Here is a 24,326-nt window from a genome sequence, read left to right as displayed (position 1 = left end):
TACTGAGTGTAAATCTTGTGAGTTTATGTGCTTCCATCTTCACCAGCAGAAGTTTAGTCCATCATTCCATATGACAGTTGTTTCTGCTACAATACATTTAAATATAAATTGAGTTAGGAACGGGGTATAAGCCCCTCACTTCCAAACTGCGTATCTGATCCTCAGTACGAAGACGCTCCAGAAACGGCAAAGCATTATGGTCCTGTATTTCTTCACATCCAACCATCACCAACCACTAGCAATGACCCACCCTTTACGCTCCAGCCTGACCTCTGCAAGGTCGCAGGGGTTAAGCGCCGGCTCCGCAGCTGGGGAGGCGCAGGTAAGCGCGCCCCGCCCACCTATCCCCCCCCCCCCCCGACTTGCCTCGTACGGGACGCGAACTCTGATTGGCCAAGGGACTCAAGGAGCTTGCCCAAAGTCACCTTCCGAGCATGCGCGGGAGAGGAAGTGCAGGCGCGGCGCCACCCGCGCATGCGCCGTACGCAGCCGTCGCTCTTTAAAGCGCCCGCGCGGGGCCGCGTCTTGCCAGCCGACCCGCCACCGTCCGGCATGAGGGGTTGGGGTGTTGCTGTCACCTCCTGCTCGCTCAAGCACCATGGAACGCCTGCGGAGCCTGAGCCGGCTCCTGCCCCGGCGCACGCTGTGCGCTCTGGCCCAGGGCCTGACGCCTGGGGCGCGCCCAGTTGCCGCCTGCGGCCGCGCGGCCCACATCCTCGGGCGGAGCCGGGCCGCGCCGCTGTGCGGGCCCCGCCGGCCCCCAGTGGCAGGTACGGCCCTCTCCGCGGCCCTGGACGCCGATCTTGCGTCGACCTCAGGGCCCTGACCCGACCGTCCGACCCTGCGCAGGCCTCAGCCCCGAGTCCGCCCTTGGGGCTCCCGCCCGGAAGGTCCGCCCAGCGCCGAGGTCCCCACGCCCCTCGCTGCAGCCCTCCCTCTGCAGTGCTCCAGGGGGAAGAATGTTCTTAACGAGAATTTCTCCCTAATTCCTTATATGGTAGCTCTGAAGCCGAGATTGGGTTCGTCCGCCTGAAATAATTGTCTGTTACTTTCTCTTCCCAGTCTTCTTTCCCTTCCTGATGGACACTGGTAACCCTTTTCCCATTGCTCAAGTGAGGAATGGGGACGCACCTATAAATAAGGCTGAAAACTTGGGAGACTTCGTAGTAAGAGTTCCTCCCGAGGAAGCTCTGACTTAGTTTTCCAGGGCAGTGTGACAGCCACAGGGGTCCGAGCAGTGGCGAGGAGGAGGAATCGGAGCTGTTAATGTTTTCACCATGTGATACAGCATAATGATCACATTTCCCCAAGTGTGAGAATGTGGGTGAGAATACTCAGAAACGAGCGACGTTACAATGTATGGCTCCTCAAAAGTATTGCGCTGCCCTCTAGTTTTCTCAGTTTTATTCTCAAAAGCTTTCTGAAGTACAACTCGCCATCACCACGTCCTTCCCCACGCTCAACAGGGAGTCTGTATTCGGGTACATCGCATTTTCCCTCCTTTGATAATGCTCGGGATCCCAGTTTCAGCCCATCTGATGTTTTAGGACAAACGTTGAGATTCACAATCCCCAATTTGGAAACACTTTATCTAACTTGTGGTTGATTAGCAAATGCTGATTTATTATCGCTCTTTTACTTTTATTCACCTGACTCTTATCATTTGTATTTTGTAAAGGGGAAACAACAAGTCCCAGATGCTAACAATTACATGAGTCACTAAGTGTATGTAATGGGAAAGAATAAGATCGGAAAGGAGACTATGTCTCCACATTCTGTGGAGTCCGTGTGATTACTTTGGAAGTGTAAAATAATTGGTAATTTTTTTTACACCTTCTTCCCATTCCTTTTTAGTATTTTGAATACAGCATCCTTTGTGTCATTAAATCGACATGGTTGTTCTTCAGAACTCACTGCAACTCAGTCTAATTACATGTTTTAAATAGATTTATTTTCGAATAAGGATTTGTTTTCATTCCAATTCATTGGGTTATCTCATGAGTATGGGATCTGCATTCCAGTTCAATGGGCTATCACATAAGTATTTACTGTGTAAAGTATATGTGTGGAAAAGTTAATACATGGAAGTAAAATCTATAGGTTTCATGACTTAGAGATCCAATAATCCTGATCCTAGAATGCTGAAATGGGTTTTACTTGCAATGTGTTTTCTAAAATATGTCTACCAATATAATTTTCATGAGAAGCCTTTTTAAATTCTGCAAAAAAAGATGGACATTTTCTTTTAATCTCAGAACAGTGTTATACGTTTGTGCATTCAACTCTGAGATAGCAGTAATCATTAGAAAAAAGGTGGTTGGAATCCGTAAATTATTCTAGTACCTCATCTAAGCCATTACTTTTAAAAATCATTCCCTGCCAGATCTAATATAATCACCTACAAGTGTTAAAAGGGACATTCCTCTAGGAATTCCTCATTCCTCTAGGAAAAATGTTTCCAAAAAATAGTCTGAAGACTTCCGCATACTATAAGAGCTCTCTATCTTAGCCATACGTTTGAAACCTGTTGTATGACCACAGAGAATTCCTTGATTTATTCTTCAGGTGAAATGCACCGGTTTAGAACTTCTGATGTCTCTCAAGCCACTTTAGCCAGCGTAGCCCCGGTGTTTACTGTGGTGAGTATGGATGGTACGTTTGATAACTTACAGAAAGTACTTCCCGTACTTATTAAGTTAACTGGGGTGGACTGGTCAGCCAAGATAATACTTATTTTTTGTTTCATAGTGAATCATTATACTTGTAAGTCATGTCGTCTTTGTGTTTTGTTTGGTGACCTGAGTGCCAGCTAGATTTGCTTAAGAGCAGCCTTGAAACTTCGGTGTTGAATGTGGAGGTCTTCTTTTGATACTAGAACTGGTCGTTCAAATCACAGCTCCTCACTGCCTCCTCGAGATTTCCCCGTGAATATGTTTAGAAGTCCTTGAAGGCTGTTGGCCATACAGGGGCTTGAACCCGTGCTATGCAATATAATATATGCAGAAGCATGTTGAAGTGAAAAAGTGTAGTGTTTAAGAGTGTATGCTTTTTTTTTAATTTTTTTTAATGTTTATTTATTTTTGAGACAGCATGAATGGGGAGGGGCAGAGAGAGAGGGAGACACAGAATCGGAAGCAGCTCCAGGCTCCGAGCTGTCAGCACACAGCCCGACGCGGGGCTCAAACTCACGGACCGCGAGATCATGACCTGAGCGAGCTGAAGCCGGACGTGTAACCGACTGAGCCACCCAGGCGCCCCAAGAGTGTATGCTTTAAAGGTTCCTGATCTCTGCGATGATCTGAAATGATTCAGGGGGGGGAAATGAGTAAAATAATAAGAATAATTTGTATCACAGACATGTATCTAAGAAAGAGAAATAGGCCATTGGGGCAGAATCGTAGCAAAAGAGGACTCTAGGTGAAAGTTGCACAGTGTTTGGTTGTAAGATATTGCAGCTTTTTTTGTAGGGCTTTAACTTTTTCAAAACAACAGTTGAGTTTAAAAAAAATAATGCGCCTGTTCTGAACGAGCATTCCTAAATTCAGAACTCAGCTCTACCTCTGTTAACTGGGCAGACTTGGACAAGGTGTGATAACATTTTTGTGCCTTAGTTTTCTCATTGGTATACACTGGGGGTAATAGTACCTAGTGAAGTTCAAATTAACTCTCAACTGTGTGTGAAACCCTTAAGATTCAGGAATAATACAAAGATGTCCACTCTTACCATTACTGTTTAATACAGCACCGGAAGTCCTAGCCTCAGTAATCAGACAACAAAAAGAAATAAAAGGCATCCAAATCAGCAAGGAAGAAGTCAAGCTTTCGCTATTTGCAGACAACATGGTACTCTAGGTGGGAAACTTGAAAGACTCCACCAAAAAATTGCTAGAACTAATTAACACATAAATTTACTAAGTCACAGGATATAAAATCAAGGTGCAGAAGTCTGTTGCATCTCTATACACCAATAAGGAAGAGGCATAAAACCGTTAAAATAGTGCCTCACATGGTAAGCGCTTGATATATATTAGCCATTATCATCATTATTATTCAGGCTTATGAACATAAGAACTTTTCTTTATAAACTGTACGAAGCAGGGGTGCCTGGGTGGCTCAGTCAGTTAAGTGTCCGACTTCAGCTCAGGTCATGATCTTGTGGTCTGTGAGTTTGAGCCCCGTGTCGGACTCCGTGCTGACAGCTCAGAGCCTGGAGCTGGCTTCAGATTCTGTGTCTCCCTCCCTCTCTGCCCCTCCCCCCATTCACAGTCTCTCTCTCTCTCTCTCTCTCTCTCTCTCTCTCTCTCTCAAGAATAAACATTAAAAAAATTTTTAAGAATAAATTCAGAAATTAAATGCTGAAAGAAGGTTCTTTGCAGGTGAAATTGTGTACCAAAAACACTTAAGAAAATCAGTTGATACTATTTGAAAGGAGAGCTCACTAATCAGCTCATTTTCTAGGTGATGTTACTTTATAAGATAAACATTTTTTAAAATCATAGTTTGTATGATTTTTATCAAAATATTAAAGAAAAAATGGTGAATATTGACCTGCAAAAGTATTCATATATTGTTAAGTTGGAAAAGGAGGCACGGCTGCAAAGAAGTGTGTGTAACATGAGTGTATTGAAGAGGAAAAAGGCTGGGAGAACGTTTAGTAAAATATTGGCATGGCTTTCTCTAAAATTTGTCATTTGGGGTGATTAGTTTTATTTCACTTTATTTTCAAACTTTCTTCAGCTGGCATGTGTATTTGTGAAATTAAGGAAACCTAGTCTGTATTACACAAAATAGTTCCTTTTGATGTAAATTTGCCCTTTGATGGCTTATGGTACTCATATTTATGTTGATCTTACCTTGCTTATGAGAAACCAGCTAAAATATATACTGTGGGATGTTGTTCTTTTGCTGTTAACACAGCATGCATATGTTTCCATGGTAATAACCCAGCATTTGTTGCTTCAACTATATCTTAGGGTCTTTCTGGAAATGCATATTTAACAGTAATTAGTGCAGCCTAGTACATAGTGATTCATTAAATGTTATTTGACACATTCAAACTTGACAAGTATTCAGTACTTGTGGACAAGTATTGTAGAAAAATGTTCCCTCTGCTTTCTGGGAAATAGGTAGATTTTCTGCATTGGGTCCTCTCTTCAAACTATCAGAAGAGGCCTTTTCAGTAAATCGTTATTGATCCCCCTACACTCACCAGAGAGACTTGATAGCCTCCAGTAGATCCTTAGATTCACAAGATGAGCCACAGTTGGTCTCCATCTACTCAGAAGGATAAAGGATAGGAAACACAGAAGGGCAGCATCAGATGTGTCCTCTTCAAAAGAAGCCCTTGCAGCCATCCAGCAGCTTCTCTGGACCCCATGTGACAGCTCAGGTACAAGGAGCTGATGTTCTTAAAGGTGGGTATGAGTTACACCTTGGCTCAGAATCCCCACACCTTGTAGTGCCGGTGTCTCCTATAACCAGCTCCAGGGCCCATCCAGGGCTTCCGCGAGGAACGCAGCCAGTTACAAGAGCAGCCATGCTCCAGGAAAAGCAGAGCCATGGCTTCCCACGAGGTTTCTAATTTGTCCACAGTCTTCCTGGTCCTGTGCCGTCTACAGGTATCAGGCATTTTTACCAGAAGCAATGTTGCCTATGACACATGGATACTCCTTTATCAGATTTCCAGTGGAACCAAGACAGAAAGTTAATCCAAGGTCACATTTATCCTCGCAAATGAAAGAGATTCTTTTAAACCTTAACTCCTAACCGAATTTAACCTAAAGAAGCTGTTATGGTTTATCTGTGCATTTTTTTTTGTATTTGGGAGATATAATACCATATGGTATGATACTATAAGTAGTCTCATTTGGGAGAAAATAATATTTTGTTTTTATTATCTTTCTTCAGACAAAATTTGACAAAGATGGAAACGTTACTTCTTTTGGTGAGTATGTTTAATTTTTTTGTAAATTACTTTTCTTTTTTAATCAGTAAATGAATCTGATGGAAATTAAAAAATTGTAGTGTTTTGAGTAGGATTTTCTTTGCGTATGTGGATATATTGAAAGAGATCTGTCTTCAGCATTTGTCCATCTGTCCTAATTGAAACTGGCAGTACCTGGACAATTCTCCCAGAACTGGTTTTTGGTTTTTTGTCAGGAGCCACTTCCTCTCTAACCAGATGTTAAAGGGATATTTTGAGAGCAGAGGCTGGTATGCAGCTGGAGTGCATTTAATTTCTCTTTAGTCTCCCTTTCACTGCCCTAGTCCACATACACATCTTCTGTTCCACATGTAAGACAGACTTACAGAATACTATTGACATTGCAGTGGCAATGGGTGACAGAAGACAGGAAGGACAGGGCACTAGACGGGCTCTGCTGCTGATGGACAGTTACTTTTTAAAATGAAACTAAGCATCACTTTACTGTCTGACCTCAGATGCAGGCCGCAGATCTCTCATGTGCTTCCAACCCCATGATCCTGTCCCTGCCATTGCTGAAATCCTGGTGGGATATTTTGGGTGTGTTTTGCTCATTATGTCCTTCAAATGACTGTTGTACTTTGAGCTCTGTCACAGGTGTGATTTGACACTACAAGTACAGATGCTACTGTAACCATATCGTTTCTTGAGTTTCTTCATCCATCATGCTTTCTCTTAGGTAATAAGTTTAGTTTTCAGGTAGGAGAATCTAGTGAAAAACTGACTTTATTTTCTCATTTTCTGTTAGTCCAAGAACCAAGAAAGTTGAATTATCTCTTCTCAGATTTAAAATACTTGAAGATAGAAAACAGGAAATGTAGTTCTTTACAATATGTATTACAACAAAAAACCAAAAAAAGATGGTCCATCTCTAGAGCTTGAAATCGATACCATAAGTCCTAATCATGTATGGCTGTGGTTATTTTGGTCCCCGGGGGCTTCTATGTACAAAGACATTTTATGAAGTATGGATAAGACCAAAAAAGAATTATTAGAGTTTGACCAAGTTTACTTGAATTTGTTTTGAGGCTAAAATGGCCACTAAAAAGACTAATTTTGGCTTGTTTCTGGTAGTAGAAAGTGATCTTGGTGGTGGGAGGGGTGCTCTGATACAAAACTAAACTCCTCACTTTATTGGTTTGGCCCACTCTTTTTGTTAAAAATCTTTCTTTTATAGAAAAGAAGAAAACTGACTTATATCAAGAATTAGGTCTTCAAGCCAGAGATTTGAGGTTTCAGCATGTGATGAGCATCACAACAAGAAACAATAGAATTATCATGAGAATGGAGGTAAAGGGTTTTTATGTCATCGTCCTTTCCTGCTTCCTAGCTGTCTAGATCAGTATCTAGGTGAAAAGTACCTTTGTACTGACAATGGATGTGTGAGACCTAGGGTACTTGATAACATAACGTGTCATTATGAGCGTAACTCTTCCGTGGGTTCTGTACATATGTTCAGCAGGCATGACTCTTGCTCTATTTTGTGTTGGAAGAGTTCTGACTGCAGTCTCTATTCTCGCTGTTGGAATTTGGTTTCTAGTTTCTGAAATGGTAGGAGAAAGAATCTTGATTATAATAGACATTTTCAGTTGTGTACAGTTATGTGTCATCATAGCATAACTTTAGCCACCAAGAACATATATTCTGGGTCTTCAAATAGCCCAGGAATATCCCTTAAAATTTATAATCTTAACTTATATTTTTATTTCAACAGAAAGCTTTCTAAAACAAAGTCTTCTCCCGTCTACTCAGAGTACACTAAATACAATGTAATTTTCCTTAGTGATTCAGAATAAATTTGAACCTATGTAATTTGGATGGGCTAATGTCTAGAGTTCAGAAATAGATGAGACATGGTTCTCAATGGTATTGGCCCTCCAGTAGACATGAGACATGCTTTCTTTAAAAAGTCTTTGATGGCAGATTTCTGTCGTTTTAACTAGAATTTTTAAAAAAACATAATGGAAGCAGTCTTCAGAAAATATTCTTCACTTTTGTTATTGATAGCTAGAACCCTTTAAAAAAGTATCTTTGCCCACCAAAAAACTACAAGAACTGATACGTGAATTCAGTAAATCACAGGATACAAGATCAACAGACAGAAATCCATTGCATTTCTGCACACTAATAACGAAGTAGTAGAGAAATTAAACAGTCCTGTTTACAATTGTATCAGAAATAGTAATAACAATAATACCAAAAATAATAAAATACCTAGAAATAAAACATTGATAAAAGAAATTCAAGATGACATGAAAAAATGGAAAGGTATTCCATGCTCATGGATTGGGAGAACAAATAGTTAAAATGTCCAGACTTCCAGAAGCAATCTGCAGATTTATGCAATCCCTGTGAAAATACCAGCAACATTTTTATTGATTTTTTAAAAAATGTTTACTTTAATCACCAGTGCTCATCATGACAAGTGCAGTCCTTAATCCCCATGACCTGTTGTCCCCATCCCTCCACCCACCTACCCCTCTGGTGACCATCAGTTTGTTGTCTATAGTTAAGGAATCTTAGTTTCTTGGTTTGTCTCTTTTTTTTCCCCCTTTGCTCCTTTTTTTTGTCTTTCTTAAATTCCATATATGAGTGAAATTACAGGGTATTTGTCTTTCTCTGACTTACTTCACTTAGCATTATACTCTTCAGCTCCATCCATATCTTTGCAGATGGCAAGATTTCATTATTTTTTGTGGCTGAATAATATATGTATATATCTCATCTCTTTATCCACTCATCAATCAGATATTTGGGCTGCTTCCATATCTTGACTATTGTAAATAATCTGCTATAAACATAGCAGCACATGTATCTCTTCAAATCAGTATTTTTGTATTCTTTGGGTGAATACCTAGTAGTGCAATTACTGGATCATAGGGTAGTTCTATTTTTACCTTTTTGAGGGACCTCCGCACTGTTTGCCACCGTGACTGCACCGGTTTGCATTTCCACCAACAGTGCATGAGGTTCCTTTTTCTCTACATTCTCCTCCAGCATCTCTTGTTTTTTGTGTTGTTGATTTTAGCCATTCTGACAGGTGTGAGGTGGTATCTCCTTGTAGTTTTGATTTGTGTTTCCCTAATAATAAGTGATAATGAGCATCTTTTCATGTGCCTGTTGGCCATCTGTATGTCTTTGGAGAAACGTCTGCCCATGTGTTTTGCCCATTTTTATTTGAACTATTTGTTTCTTGGGTATTGAGTTTTATTGGTTCATTTAGACACTAACCCTTTATTGGATATGTCACTTGCAAATATCTTCTCTCATTCCATAGGTTGCCTTTTGGTTTTGTTCATTGTTTCTTCTGTTTCCTCTGCAGGAGCTCTTTATGTTGATGTAGTCCCCTTAGTTTATTTTTGTTTTTGTTTCCTTACCTCAAGAGACATATCTAGAAAAATGTTACTATAGCCAATGGCAAAGAAGTTACTTACTGCCTGTGTTCTCTCCTAGGGGTTTTGTGGTTTCAGGTCTCATGTTTAGGTCTTTAATCCATTTTGAATTTGTTTTTGTGTATGGTGTAAGAAAGTGGTCCAGTTTCATTCTTTTGCATGTTGCTGTCTAGTTTTCCCAGCACCATTTGTTGAAGAGACTGTCTTTCCCATTGGATATTCTTTCCTGCTTTGTCAAACATTAATTAACTATATAACTGTGTGTTTATTTCTGGGCTTTCTATTCTGTTCCATTGGTCTGTGTGTCTGTTTTTGTGCCAGTACCCTACTGTCTTGACTATTGCAGCTTTGAAATACAACTTGAAATCCAGAATTGTGATGCCTCCCGCTTTGCTTTGCTTTTTCAAGATTTCTTTGGCTCTTTCAGGGTCTTTTGTGGTTCTGTACAAATTTTTGGACTGTTTGTTCTAGCTCTGTGAAAAATGCTGTTGGTATTTTGATAGGGATTGCATTAAATGTACAGATTCTTCGGTGTAGTATAGACAGTTTAACAGTATTTATTCTTCCAGTCCATGAGCATGGAATGTCTTTCCATTTCTTTGTGTTGTCTTGAATTTCTTCTTTCATCAGTGTTTTATAGTTTCCAGTACAGGTCTTTCACCTCTTTGGTTACCTTTATTCCAAGGTATCTTTTTTCTTTTTTAAAAATTTTTTTTTTCCAACGTTTATTTATTTTTGGGACAGAGAGAGACAGAGCATGAATGGGGGAGGGGCAGAGAGAGAGGGAGACACAGAACCGAAAACAGGCTCCAGGCTCTGAGCCATCAGCCCAGAGCCCGACGCGGGGCTCGAACTCACGGACCGCGAGATCGTGACCTGGCTGAAGTCGGACGCTTAACCGACTGCGCCACCCAGGCGCCCAAGGTATCTTTTTTCTTAAATTTTTTAATACTTATTTTGAGAGAGAGAGCGAGAGAGAGAGCAGGGGAGAGGGCAGAGAGAGGGGAGACATAGAATCCAAAGCAGGCTCTAGGCTCTGAGCTGTCAGCATAGAGCCCAGTGTGGGGCTCAAACTCATAAGATCATGACCTGAGCTGAAGTTGGACACTCAACTTACTGAGCCACCTAGGTGCCCCAGTATCTTATTATTTTTCATGCAATTGTAAATGGGATTTTTTTTCCCTAATTTCTGTCTCTGCTGCTTCATCATCAGTGTATAGAAATGGAACAGATTTCTTTACATTGATTTGTACCCTGCGACTTTACTGAATTCGTGTATCAGCTCTAGCAGTTTTGTGGTGGAGTCCTCAGGGTTTTCTATATGTAGTATCACATCATCTGCAAATAGTGGAAGTTTTACTTATTCCTTGCCAAATTTGATAATTTATTTCTTTTTGTTGTCTGATTGCTGTGGCTAGGACTTCCAGTACTATGTTGAATAAAAGTGGTGAGCAAGCACATTCTTGTTCCTGATCTTAGTGGAAAAGCTCTCAGTTTTTCACCATTGAGGATGACGTTCGCTGTGAGTTTTTCATATATGGCCTTTATTATGTTGAGGTATGTTCCCTCTAAACCTACTTTGTGGAGGATTTTTATCATGGATGTTGTACTTTGTCAAATGCTTTCTCTGCATCTGTTGAAATGATCGTATGGTTTTTATTCTTTCTCTTGTGGATGTGATGTATCATGTTGATTGATTTGCAAATATTGAGTCACCCTTGCATCCCAGGAATAATTTCCACTTGATCATAGTAAATGATTGTTTTGGTTTATTGTTGAATTTGGTTTGCTGGTATTTTGTTGAGGATTTTTGCATCTGTGTTCACAGAGATACTGGCTTATAGTTCTCTCTGGTGTAATCTTTATTTCCTTTTTTTTTGCTGGCTTTAGGCTTTGTTAGTCTTTACCTAGCTTCTTCAGGTGTAAGGTTAGGTTGTTTATTTGAGATTGTTCTTCTTCAGGCAGGCCTGTATTGCTGTATATTTCCCTCTTAGGACCATTTTTGCTGCATCCGAAAGATTTTGGACCATTGTGTATTCATTTTCACTTGTTTCCATGTACTTTATTTCTTCTTTTGTTTCCTGTTTGACCATTCATTGTTTAGTAGCATATTATTTAACCTCCATGTATTTGTGTTCTTTCCAGGTTTTTTCTTATGGTTGATTTCTAGTTTCATAGTGTTATGGTCAGAAAAGATGCATGGTATGAATTTGATCTTTTTCAATTTGTTGAGGCTTGTTTTTTTGCCTAATATGTGATCTATTCTGGAGAATGTTCCATGTACACTTGGAAAGAATGTGTATTGTGCTGTTTTAGGATGGAATGTTCTGAATATATCTGTTAAATCCATGCGGTCCAGTGTGTTATTCAAAGCCATGGTTTCCAGGTGCTGGGCGGCTCAGTCGTTAAGCATCTGACTTCTGCTCAGGTTGTGATCTCATGGTTTGTGAATTTGAGTCCCACATCATGTAATCTCAAGCCCTGTTTCTTTCTCTCTCTCTCTCTCTCTCTCTCTCTTCCTTCTCTCTCTCTCTCTCTCTCTCTCTCTCTCTGCCCCTTTTGGGATTCTCTCTTTTTCTCAAAAAAAAAAAAAAAGAAAAGCCATTGTTTCCTTGTTAACTTTTTTTTTTAATATACGAAATTTATTGTCAAATTAGCTTCCATACAACACCCAGTGCTCCTCCCAAAAGATGCCCTCTTCAATGCCCATCACCTAACTTGTTGATTTTCTGATTGGATGATCTGTCCATTGATATAAGTGAGGTGTTAAAGTCCCCTATTGTTATTGTATTATTCTCACTTAGTTCCTTTATGTTTAACTATTTTATGTATTTGGTTGCTTCCGTGTTGGGTGCGTTAATATTTACAATTGTTACATCTTCTTGTTGGATTGTTCCTTTTATGATTATATAGTGTCCCTCTTTGTCTCTTATTACAGTCTTCGTTTTTGTTTGTTTTTGAAAACTTTAAGTTTGTTTATTTTTGAGAGAGACAGTGTGAGCAGGGGAGGGGCAGAGAGAGAGGGAGATACAGAACTCAAAGCAGGCTCCAGGCTGTAAGCTGTCAGCACAGAGCCTGATGCAGGGCTCAAACTCATGAACCACGAGATTATGACCTGAGCCATAGTCGGGCGTTCAACAAAGTGAGCCACCCAGCCACCCCAATTACATTCTTAAAATCTATTTTATGTGATCTAAATATTGCTAGCCCAGCTTTCTTTTCACTTCCATGTGCATGACAAATATTTCCATCCCCTCACTTTTGATCTGCATGTGTTTTTAGGTCTAAAATGCGTCTCTTATGGACAGCATATAGATTGGTCTTTTTTTTTTTTTAATCCATTTTGTTACTCTGTGTCTTTTGATTGGAGTGTGTAGTTCATTTACATTCAAAATAATGTATTTATGACATTTATATGATTTGTGGTTGTTTCTGAAGATTTTCTCTGATCCTTTCTTTCGTTCATGGTTTGCTGGGTTTCTTTCGTGATATACTTGGAGTCTTTTCTCTTTATTTTTTTCATATCACTGGTTTTGATTTCTGGTTATCATTAGGTTTATATACAACGTCTTTTGCAGTCTGTATTAAGTTGATGGTCATTTAAGTTTGGACCCATTCTTTACTTCTCCCCTCCCGCCCCCACATTTTAGGTATACATGTCATACTTTACGTCCTTTTATTTTGTGAGTTCCTTGACTGATTTTTTTTTCCCAGAAATGTTCATTTTTACTGATTTTGTGTTTCTTACCTTTATACTGTCATTTTTGGTCTTTCCTTTGCAGTCAAGGATTCCCTTTTAACATTTCTAGCAGGATTGGATTAGTGGCCATGTGTTCCTTTAGTTTTTGTTTGCCTGGGTAACTCTTTATCTCTACTTCAATTCTGAATGACAGCCTTGCTGTCAATACAATAGAGTATTCTTTTTTAATTTTTTAAAAATATTTATTTGTTTTTGAGAGACAGAGTACAAGCGGGGGAGGGGAAGAGAGAGAGGGAGACACAGAATCTGAAGCAGGCTACAGGCTCTGAGAATTAGCACAGAACCTAATGTAGAGCTCGAACTCACGAACTGTGAGATCATGACCTGAGCCAAAGTCAGACGCTCAACCAACTAAACCATCCAGGAGCTCCTGGATAGAGTATTCTTTCTTGGCTGCAGATTTCTCCCATTTTGTACTTTGAATGCATCATGCCATCTCTCTGTCTTGGAAAATTTCTGCTGAAAAAAAATCTGTTGCTAGGCTTATGGAGTTTCCTTTGTAAGTAACTGTCTTCTATTGTCTTGCTGCTTTTAATATTATTTCTTTATCACTGTATTTTGCCATTTTAATTACAATAGGTCTTCCTGTGGATATGCTTATGTTGATTTTGTTGGGAGTTCTCTGTGCCTCTTGAATCTGGATATCTGTTTCCTTCCCCACATTAGGGAAGTTTTCAGCTATTTTTCTTCAGATAAATTCTCTACCTCCTTTTGTCTCTCTTCTTTTGGGACTCCCGTAATACTAATGTTATTACGTTTGATGGAGTCACTGAGTTCCCTAAGGCTGTTCTCCTATTGCATAATTCTTTTTTCTCCCTTTTGTATAGCTTGGTTACATTATTCTGTCTTCTAGGTCATTAATTCATTCCTCTGCTTCTTCAGCCTGCTGTTTATTCCATCAAGCGAAGTGTTTCTCATTTCATGTATTGAGCCCTTTATCTCTTTATGTTTCCTCATCTCTTTGTCAAGGGTCTCACTGATGTTGTCCACTCTTAAGTCCATTGAGTATCCCTATGATCATTGTTTTAAATTCTCCATCAGGTTTGTTACCTATATCTGTTTTATTTAGATCTCTGGCTATGGCCTTGTCCTGTTCTTTTATTTGGGGCAAATTCCCTGTCTTCTCATTCTGTATGAGTATCTCTACCTGTTTCTGTGTGTAGGAAAGTCAGCTACATCTCCTGTCCTTGAAGGGAATGTTCTTACGAAGAAGAGGTCCTGTGTAGTGTCTGCAGTGTAGTTTCCCTTGTTCCCCAGGGCCTGGCACTTCTGGTACTATCTTCAATCCATGCTCAACACCAAAAATACCAAATAATCCAATTAAAAAATGAGCAGAGACATGAACAGACATTTTTCCAATGAAGACATACAGATGGCCAACAGACACATGAAAAGGTGTTGAACATCACTCATCATCAGGGAAATACAAATCAAAACCACAGTGAGATATTATCTCACAGCTATCTGAATGGCTAGAATCAAAAATGCAAGAAACAGCAGGTGTTGGTGAGAATGTGGAGAGAAAGGAACCTCGTGCACTATTGGTGGCAATGCAAACTGGTACAGCCATTGTGGAAAAGAGTATGGAGATCCCTGAAACAGTTAAAAATAGAACTACCCTATGATTCAGCAATCACACCACTGGGTATTAACCCAAAGAAAACGAAAACACTAACTTGAAAAGATATATGCACCCCTGTGTTTATAGCAGCATTATTTACAGTAACCAAATTATGGAAGCAACCCAGGTGTTCATCAGTAGATGAATGGATAAAGGAAGTGAGTTATACACACACACAATGGAATACTAGCCATAAGAAAGTATTAAATCTTGCTATTTGTAACAACATGGATGGAGCTAGAGAATGTAATGGTAAGTGAAAAAAGTCAGAAAGACAGGTGCCATATGTATTCACTCATGTGGAATTTAAGAAACAAAAATGAACAAAGTAAAAAAGACACAAACCAAAAAACCAGACTCTTAGCCACAGAGAACACACTGGTGGTCACCAGTGTGGAGAGGGTGGGGGGATGGGTGAAAGAGGTGAAGGGCATTAAGAGTACACTTACAATGATGAACACTGAGTAACATATACAATTGCTGAGTCACTATATTGTACACCTGGAACTAACATAACACTGTGTTAAGTATACTGGAATTAAAATAACTCTTTCCCCTGATCATTTTTTAAAAAATTATCTCTTTGATGGAGAAGTGTGTGATAAAGCAAATTTAGCAGAATGCGAATTATACAGTCTAAATGATATGTATGTAGGTGGTCACTGTGATTTTTCAACTTTTCTGTATAAAAATGTCATAAAACGTTAGGAAAAAAATGTGAAAAATCTCTAATTTTTATGTCACTAATACAGTGGCCACAGGCTACCTGTCCATATGACTCTTCTCACTAAAAGGATGCCAGTCTTTAGAATAAATTTCTAATTTCATGGTGTTCTAAATTAGAGCATTAAGATTATGTTTTGTCTTTATATTTTCAAATAGCTTAATATGTTTTGGTAACATTTTAAAAAGGCAACTTTCCCATTTCAGCCAAACTAATCAGGATTAAGTCATTTCTGAAAGTCCACCAAAACATGACTTTTAAGAAAACCTTTTCTTTGTTCCCTGTTATTCTCATGATTACCCGTAAGTCTTCATATGTAGTTTGATTCCAGTTCTGTTGAGGGTTAGAGGTATCAAGACTTACGTATATTTTAGGCTTCCTTTCTTTAAAAAGTATATCTTAGGGTTTTTAAAAAAAAAAACCTAATTAACAATGATTTGGTTTAGGCTTAATCCAAGTTTAAAAAAGTATTAAACCCTACTTTATGGCTGTTCTCCTGCAGCTCTGTAACTTGCATATATGCATGTGTATGTGTTTGTGTATACATATATATGATTTTTTTTTTTTTACAGTATTTGAAAGCTGTGATAACTCCAGAGTGTCTTCTGATACTAGATTATCGGAATTTAAATTTAGAGCAATGGCTATTCCGGGAACTCCCCTCACAGTTGGCTGGAGAAGGACAACTTGTCACATACCCTTTACCTTTTGAGTTCAGGGCTATAGAAGCACTCCTACAATATTGGGTAAGCCTATATTTTTATTTAGCTTCTTGAATTTGTTCTTGTTTATTAAAAAAAATTTTTTTAACATTTATTTATTTTTGAGAGACAGAGCACAAGTGGGGGGAGGGCCAGAAGGAGAGGGAGACACAGAATCCAAAACGGGCTCCAGGCTCTGAGCTGTCAGCACAGAGCCCGATATGGGGATTGAACCCACAAACTGTGAGATCATGACCTGAGCTGGAGTCGGATGCTTAACCGACTGAGTGTCCCTGTTCTTTGTCTCGTTTAAGACAAAGTTGGTATTGTTGCAATGGCACTTTCCCTAACCACACCCTGCCTCCAAACGAAAACATCTCTAAGGGTCCTGTGTAGAGAAAGAAGTTAATTCTTAAGCTGTATGACCCAATCAAATAGATCTAAGGTCCCTAGGTATAGTTTACAAAGTTTCTTTAAGAGTCCTACTAGGACATTCCCTTAAGCACATTTTAAGTTGGCTGTCCTTTGTTCAGTGTTGATAACTGTATTTGGGGGTGATAATTCAAAATATTTAACATCCTAAATACCATACAAGAGAACATATCAAAAAAGTTTTAAATATATTCCATTTTATTCTGTAGCTAAATTGTATATTGTAAAACCGCACATACATGATAAATGTTATAGCTCAGATCACTCATCAGATCATTCTAATACTTTCCACATCACTCTTTGTACAATGCTTTGTTTGAGACAGCTAGTGATGCCACTGTTTGAGACGTAGTTTGACCTAGGAGCCATGTGTAATTCTTCTAATGACTCCCCCATTATGTTGATAGTCACTGAGTGTTTGGAGACCCTGTCAGGCCCTGAACAAGGGTGGTCACTGGCCTCCAGGCCCCCACAGATTGTTCATTGTCTGTTCTTCTCGTTAGTCAGGTTAGTGTCAGGAGCTGGCTGCATGCACCAGTTAGTTTTAGGAGCATGCTAACCAGACTGAGGGAAGGAAGCAGGGAAAGAGCACGCACGGGAGGTGAGGACCGGGTGAACCTGGGTCCCTTCTCTCTCGTCTGCCCTGCTGTACTGAGGGAGCCGGAAATGGCTGCATCCCCCACTCAACCCGGGCTAATGAAGCAGGAGCTCAAGCTAGTATGAGCCCATGCGATGGTGACTAGGTGGAGCAGGGGACGGAGAGAAGAGAAGGTGCAGCCAGGGGTCAGTGACAGGTTACGTAGGCTGAGGAAGCTCTCGGTTCTCATGCTGAGACCAACAGTAAATGCTGGGATTTATGTCATTAACTAATTTTAGTAATTCCTGCTTAATTCTGTTATACTCTGTACCAAGTCGTATATCCATATTTAGCCACTGGAGTAGCTCTGTCAGTGCTTTCTTGCTGAATGTCTGCCATGCTTCTATATACCTGAATAATTGACTTGACACTAATTTGTTTTTTTAAAGTCCCAAGTTACGTTTTGATTTTCAGAAGAATTTGTTATATAGGAATTTTGAACTGCATTCTGTTGACTGAGAACATGGGTTATCAACTGTAGAGTTTGTGTTGTAGCCGTGGAACGGCAGGTTTACTTTTAGTCCATCAGTCCTGTGTTCCTTTCATAATGAATGTTTATGCGGGAAGACTGTATGAGAGCTGATTCCCTGTTGACCAAGTGCAAGCCGGGTGACAACATCACGTGTGCTTATCTCATAACCTGGTAGATGTAGTTCTTGAATTGTCCAGAGTCAGGATTCCAGCAGTGACTGTGTTCCCAGCCATTACAGATTTTTGTGTTTAATCAGAAGATAGATCACTGACCCTGAGTATTCTAAAAAGATTGTTTTAATTCTTACGAAAGGTCATGTTGTTATCTAGATCAGCACTCTTCAGGGGAAACTTAGCGTTTTGCAACCACTGATCCTTGAGACATTGGAAGCTTTAGTGGATCCCAAACATTCCTCTGTAGACAGAAGCAAACTGCACATCTTGCTACAAAATGGCAAAAGGTAAATACAGGTGATTTACCTATTTGGGAGATAGACACAACAGTGAAATGCGTTGTATAAATTCAGATACAAAATTAGTATGTTTCTTACCTGTTTTAAAAATACTAACTAGTCTTGGTAATGGTAACGACTTACTCTCCATGCCTTCAAAATAGGAAAGTAGCCTAGGTGGGAAGCTGAGCTAAAAAGGGCACACGGGCTAATGTTATTGAAAAGCTGTTTTGCATGAAATGCTGCATTAGGGTCTTTAATGTATTTTTGGTTTGGGAATTGATTCTTAATGTGCATGGTAAATATCAAAATTTTTTTACAAGTCAGTGTTCACCATCAATGTAGAAGTGATCAATTTGATAACATACTTTAAAAAGGCACTTTTCTTGTAGTGAAATGTGTAAGTTTATGTTATTGATGATTTCTATACAACTACTCTTCTAGTCTGTCAGAGTTGGAAACCGATATCAAAATTTTCAAAGAGTCCATTTTGGAGATCTTGGATGAAGAAGAGAGGCTGGAGGAGCTCTGTCTAACAAAGTGGAGTGACCCACAAGTCTTGTGAGTATGTAGTCGTGCTTTGCTACTTATTTTGGTAGGATCTGTCACCTGTCTTCCTCAGGGTGGTTTTTCATAGAGAACGTAACGTTTTCTGAAAAGCAGAAAATAGAGGCACCTCTTATCCCCGGTTGTTTCACTATTTCCCCATATGTATTGCATCTTATTCAGTGTACAGAGGATATATTGAGTGCACACTGTGCTGGTCTACGATGAGTATAAACACACCATTACCTGTATCTTCAAAGGACTGGCCACCAAAGTGGCCCGCACATCTACCCAGACAACCTAGGGAGCACAGTGGAAGAGAGGGAAATATTCACGTGGGGATGGGGAGATGGCGGCGAAGGAAGGGAAGACATGGACATATGTTCTGTATCTTTTGTCTAGTGTAAAAACGCTTATCTTATAAATCTTTTATCTCTTCTAAAATTAGAAATCATTTACTCTCCTTATGCACACTCAAGTTAAATGTTTACTTTTTAAGTACTCAATATTTTTTTGTTCTTTGTAGATGAGTTTTAGAAATTAATGGAGACATCTTTGTCACGTCCATAGTTTCCACAGTCTGTACAGATTTTTTAAAGCATTTTGAGACATTAGTTACCTATATTTTAAAAAGGAAAAATTAAGATTAAAAGGGCTATTATAGCAGAGAGATATAATAGCAGGAACTTGAACACACTTTTATTTGCTTTTTATTAGGCCAGTCTGTGTCTAATATACTTTATAAGTGTCTTTCACAGAGCACTTCACTCCTACTTACTCCCTATGGTAGGGTGGTAGGGAGTATAAGTAAAGGCTCACAAAATAACTATTGACATCATTCAAGAACACTTTTCTTCCTATATGAAAATAACATTAGGTATCTATCTTGGAAAGGAAATGCTATGTTCGTTTTTAGTTTTACCTGATTTGCACTAATTTGCACTCCTTCACCAGCATTTACACATCTGGATTTTCCTATAGGTGGTAGTGCATATTTGCATGAGAATCCTGTGAATTGGGGCCCTGGAATACAGTGAACCCGGCTATCCTGCATTGGGGATAGGGCCTGTGCCCCGCCCCCCCCCCCCCCCCCCCGCCCCACTTAGTCTAATAGTGCTTGGGATCGCCTGACAAAGCCACTCACAGACTGACCTCCATCACAATAATAGAAAAGACAAAGGCCAGTTTTGTCATCGGTAGCTGAATATTGTATACAGAATCAGGAAGTTTTTGGTATGAATGTATGATGCATGTATTGGGGATATGTTAATTACATTAACGCTTTTAATTGAAGTGAAAAGAGCAGTGCAGGAATCGACCATGCAGAAGAGATGGAATTGCTGTTGGAAAACTACTACCGATTAGCTGAGGATCTTTCCAATGCAGCTCGGGAACTCAGGGCACTGATTGATGATTCACAGAGTATCATATTCATCAATCTGGACAGGTAAGAAAGCATTCTATAAATCAGTCAGTAAATATTTTCTTTTAAAGTAATTCTAAAGTGATAAAGCTTTTAAGGCCCTGTCATTTTGGGAGGAGTTACATCATCATCTATAAATGCCACATGGGAGTATGTCCTCTTTTTAAGGTGTAGATTTAATCTGTGTGGCCTCCAATAGATTATTTCGTGAATTTGCTGTATGGCTAGCGGGCCCTTCTCATCCAAGTACGTGTTCTCCTCTCCAGCCACCGTAATGTGATGATGAGGCTGAACCTGCAGTTGACCATGGGAACCTTCTCTCTTTCACTCTTTGGACTAATGGGAGTTGCTTTTGGGATGAATCTAGAATCTTCTCTTGAAGAGGTGAGACTGCATTTCAATAAGCTAGGGATTATTTTTTATGTTTTGAAGATCATTTTTAAAATGGATTTTAAGGGGTGCCCAGGGGGTTGGTTCGAGTCCCACGTTGGATGTAGAGATTGCTTGAAAATAAAATCTTAAAAAAATACAATGGATTTTAAGAAGAGTCTTAAAATGTATGCACCCCTAGTGAATTAAAATGTGTAGTCTAATTCATTCAAAATTCAGGTAGTGTTTTTAGCCCCTGTTACAACGTAAATATAACTGTAGCCTAGGTTACCTCAGGTTTCTTGAAACCTGGAACCACACGTGGGAAAGGTTTGACAAAACAGTGTCACACCATGCACGGTGCTCTTGCAGGATCCCACTGTGGGGCTCTGGTATGCAGGAGCACAGTGAGATGGTGCTCCCGGAGGATCTTGCCGTAGGTGCGGGTAGTGCGGGATCGCACCGTGAGGAGACCGTGGTGCAGGTCACATGATGCGATGGTGAGCCCGCAGGGTCTTACCGTGTCGTTCCGGTAATGCCGGATCACACCGTGAGGCAGTGCTTGTGCGGCGTGGCACCATGAGGCGACGGTAATGCAGGATCCCCCTGTGCGGTGTGTGCAGGATTGACTGTGAGGTGGTGCTCCTGCAGGGTCCTGCCATGAGGTGGCGGTAATTCAGAATCACAGAGAAGCCATGCTAATGAAGGACTTTTTTCCTAATTCTTACGTGCCAGGCATTGGTAGCTTGCTTATTTCAGTCAAGTCACAGCTCTGAAGATGGAAGTGTTACCCTACTTTACAGATGAGAAAACTGAGGCCCAGGAAATTGAGGTAATTTGCTCAAGGGCTCAGTGCTATAAAGTAACAGTTAGGATTTGAGCCCGAGACTTGTACTTTGCACTTGGCTGCACTTTCACATTAATGCAACACTAAACTGCCAGAGTTCTTCATATCATCGTAGCCTTGTGTTTTCAGAAAATACCTTACTGTAAGATTTCCAGAAAAGAATCTGAATACGCACTCAGCACTCTTTTTGGCTCCATGTCCTATGTAATCTGTAAGGTCGTTCTCTCTTTCCCTGTCGTCCTTCTCCAACCGGTGTCCTGTCTCATCAGGACACTTCCGCTTCTAAAAAGTGGCCTGTAAAAGAAGCACATCTGGTGGTCACTCTTCTATGAAACGGCCCAGTGGGTTTTGATTGCCCTTAAAGATCCAGGCTCCTTGGGCTGCAAGACTCTTCCTGGTGTGTGCGCCCTCGTTTGCACGTTGAGCCAACCACTCGGCCCCACTGTCCATGCTGCATAATCTTTCTGTACAGGCTCACTTCCTCCCACACACGTTCCCTCAGCTCCCACCTCCTCTGCCTGATTGGCTCCTACTTCCTCTCAGGTCTCAGCTTACTTGTCGCCACTTCCAAGGACAATCATCACCGAGGCACAGTGTTAGTCATTTTAGTTCTCCTTGTACTGAGATGTAAAGAAAAATAGATGCAGTCCATGCATTCGTTCATCCTCTAAACACAGTTTTGGTGCCTGTTACGTACCAAGCACTGCTTTCAGCCTTGGGGAAACAGCAGGGAGTCCCTGCCCATGTGGGGGTCACGTGGCAGTAGGAGAGCGCGTAGAAATAGGCACGTAGTGCGCTAGATGAGAAGCGCCATGAAAGAAAAGCCAGGCACAAGGATGATGCTCACGGGAAGCGAGATGAGGAGACGGGCTGGCCAGGGAAGGTCCTTCCGAGGAGCTGACCGTACAGAGAGGGGCGGTCTGTGGGAAGGTACGCGAGGCGCAGGGGGCCGCACACGTACTGACTGCAGCAGGGATGGGCTGCGCCTCTTTAAGGAGCAGAAGGCCGCAAGGGGCAAGAGAAGGCGAGTCAGGAGGAGAGAGGTAGGGAAGGAGGTCACAGAGTAGACAGGTGGGAGATCGTGGTGATTTCGTAGAGCCGGGTAGGGTTTGGATTCATTTTAGGTGTGCTGGGCATCTGTTCTGAGGCCAGGAGTTTTAGAATTCTTCTGTGATAGCTCCCGGCCCATGCAGTCCCCTCTGGTAGCTCCTGGCCTGTGGGGTCCTCAGTGTGGAGCCACCCCGTTGAGATGAGAGGCGAGTGGTTCGGGGGGATCGGTTCCCACACAACAAGATTCAGATCAGTACCTCACCTGTTACAAATTCCGTCTCTGGGGACCCTGAAGGATAGCAAAAACTTCTTGTTTTTTTCTTTTTAAGATAATTTTAGAATCTTCCAAGAATAGTCCCAGAATTCCCATAGAGCCTTCACGCAGTGTCTTCAAACACCAACATTACACCACATTCACTCTGTCATTGTATCTGTATGTGCAGCCTTTTTTCCTGTGCAGCCTGTTTTCCTAAGCAACACATGTGATGCCCCTTCACCTGTAAATATTTCACTATATACCTTTCAGCATGTACTTCCTAGAAACACGGGCATTCTCATATATAACCACAATGCAGATGTCAAAATCGGGAAACTGACATTGAAACAGTGCTGTTTTACAGTCTGCGGACCCTATTTGGATTTAGGCTTTTGTCTCGGTGCTGCTCTTTGTCTCTTAGAAGACCTTGGATCACATAGTTACCCTGTCTCCTGAGACTCTTAATGGAGACCAGCTTTCTGATCTTTGTCTTTCATGGCCATGACGCTCACTAAGAAAGAGATTCGTTATTTGACCCTTGATAGCCTTTCTTTGTCCTGAGGTTCTGGTTATGCATTGTCAGTGTGTTCTTACATTGAGTCCCATCAGGAAGCACATGATGTGTGTTTGTCCCGTTATTGGGACCATCGGCTAGGGAGGTGTCTGCCAACTTTCTCTCCCGTGAAGTGACTCTGTCCGTGGAGTGAAATGTCTCGGAGGGAGATACTTTGAGACTGTGTAAAAATCCTGTCATTCTTCAAATTTTCACCCTCTGGTTTTTGCATCTGTCACTTGACCAAAAACTAATTCATGCCTGAATCAAATATTACTGTGATGGTTACCAAATGGAGATTTTTTTTTTCTTTTTAAGTTTTCATTTTAATTCCAGTTAGTTAACATCCAGTGTAATATTAGTTTCAAGTGTACAATATAGTGATTCAGCACTTCTACACATCACTGGGTGCTCATCACATGTGCACTCCTTAATCCCCACCATCTATTCCCCATCCTCCCCCCACCTCCCTTCTGGGGACCATCAGGTGGTTGTCTACAAGAGTGTGTTTCTTACTTTATCTCTTTTTCCCCCCTTTGCTTGTTTCTTAAATTCCACATATGAATGAAATCATATGGTATTTGTCTTTCTCTTTTTTTTTTTTTTTTTAACATTTGTTTGTTTAGAGAGAAAGTGCAAGCAGGGGAGGGGCAGAGAGAGAGAGAGGGAGACAGAATCCCAAGGAGACTCCACACTGTCAGCACAGAGCCCGATGCAGGGCTTGATCTCACCAACCGTGAGATCATGAGCTGAACCAGTATCAAGAGTTGGTAGCTTAACCAACTGAGCCACCCAGGTGCCTCATGACTGACTCGTGTGTGTGTGTGTGTGTGTGTGTGTGTGTGTAAAACACATCTTTTGTATCCATTCATTTATTGATGGACACTGAGGGTTCTTCCATTGTTTGTTGTAAATAATGCTGCCATAAACATAGGGGTGTGTGTATCCCTTTGAATTAGTGTGTTTGTATTTTTTGGGTAAATACCCAGTAGTGTGATTGCTGAATCATAAGGTAGTTGTCTGTTTTTAACTTTTTGAGGAACCTCCACACTGTTCTCCACAGTGGCTGCACCACTTTGCATCCCTACCAACAGTGCATGAGGTTCATG

The 24,326-nt window shown here is 40.8% G+C and overlaps 1 protein-coding gene across 3 annotated transcripts in view; it reads left to right on the top strand.

Moving 5' to 3' along the window:
• The first annotated feature begins 541 nt into the window (after positions 1–541).
• MRS2 (magnesium transporter MRS2) overlaps positions 542–24,326 on the top strand; it is a 35,239-nt gene continuing 11,454 nt past the window's right edge. Inside the window, exons 1-10 of one of the 3 annotated variants that reach the window (XM_030314737.1) lie at positions 542–770; positions 2,566–2,639; positions 5,908–5,944; positions 7,161–7,273; positions 16,053–16,226; positions 18,052–18,182; positions 18,618–18,734; positions 20,014–20,166; positions 20,409–20,526; positions 21,247–21,600. In XM_030314737.1, the coding sequence (XP_030170597.1) occupies positions 599–770; positions 2,566–2,639; positions 5,908–5,944; positions 7,161–7,273; positions 16,053–16,226; positions 18,052–18,182; positions 18,618–18,734; positions 20,014–20,166; positions 20,409–20,526; positions 21,247–21,318 (1,161 nt within the window). In that variant the 5' untranslated portion in view covers positions 542–598 and the 3' untranslated portion in view covers positions 21,319–21,600. Of the gene's footprint in view, positions 771–2,565; positions 2,640–5,907; positions 5,945–7,160; positions 7,274–16,052; positions 16,227–18,051; positions 18,183–18,617; positions 18,735–20,013; positions 20,167–20,408; positions 20,527–21,246; positions 21,601–24,326 lie in introns of those variants that run through there. The other 2 variants (XM_030314736.1, XM_030314738.1) reach the window with 2 other exon arrangements.

This window comes from Lynx canadensis, chromosome B2, assembly GCF_007474595.2.
Source record: "Lynx canadensis isolate LIC74 chromosome B2, mLynCan4.pri.v2, whole genome shotgun sequence".
Lineage (NCBI taxonomy): Eukaryota > Metazoa > Chordata > Mammalia > Carnivora > Felidae > Lynx > Lynx canadensis.
Note: the sequence above shows the minus strand (reverse complement) of the source record. Positions and strands in the feature narration are given on the sequence as shown.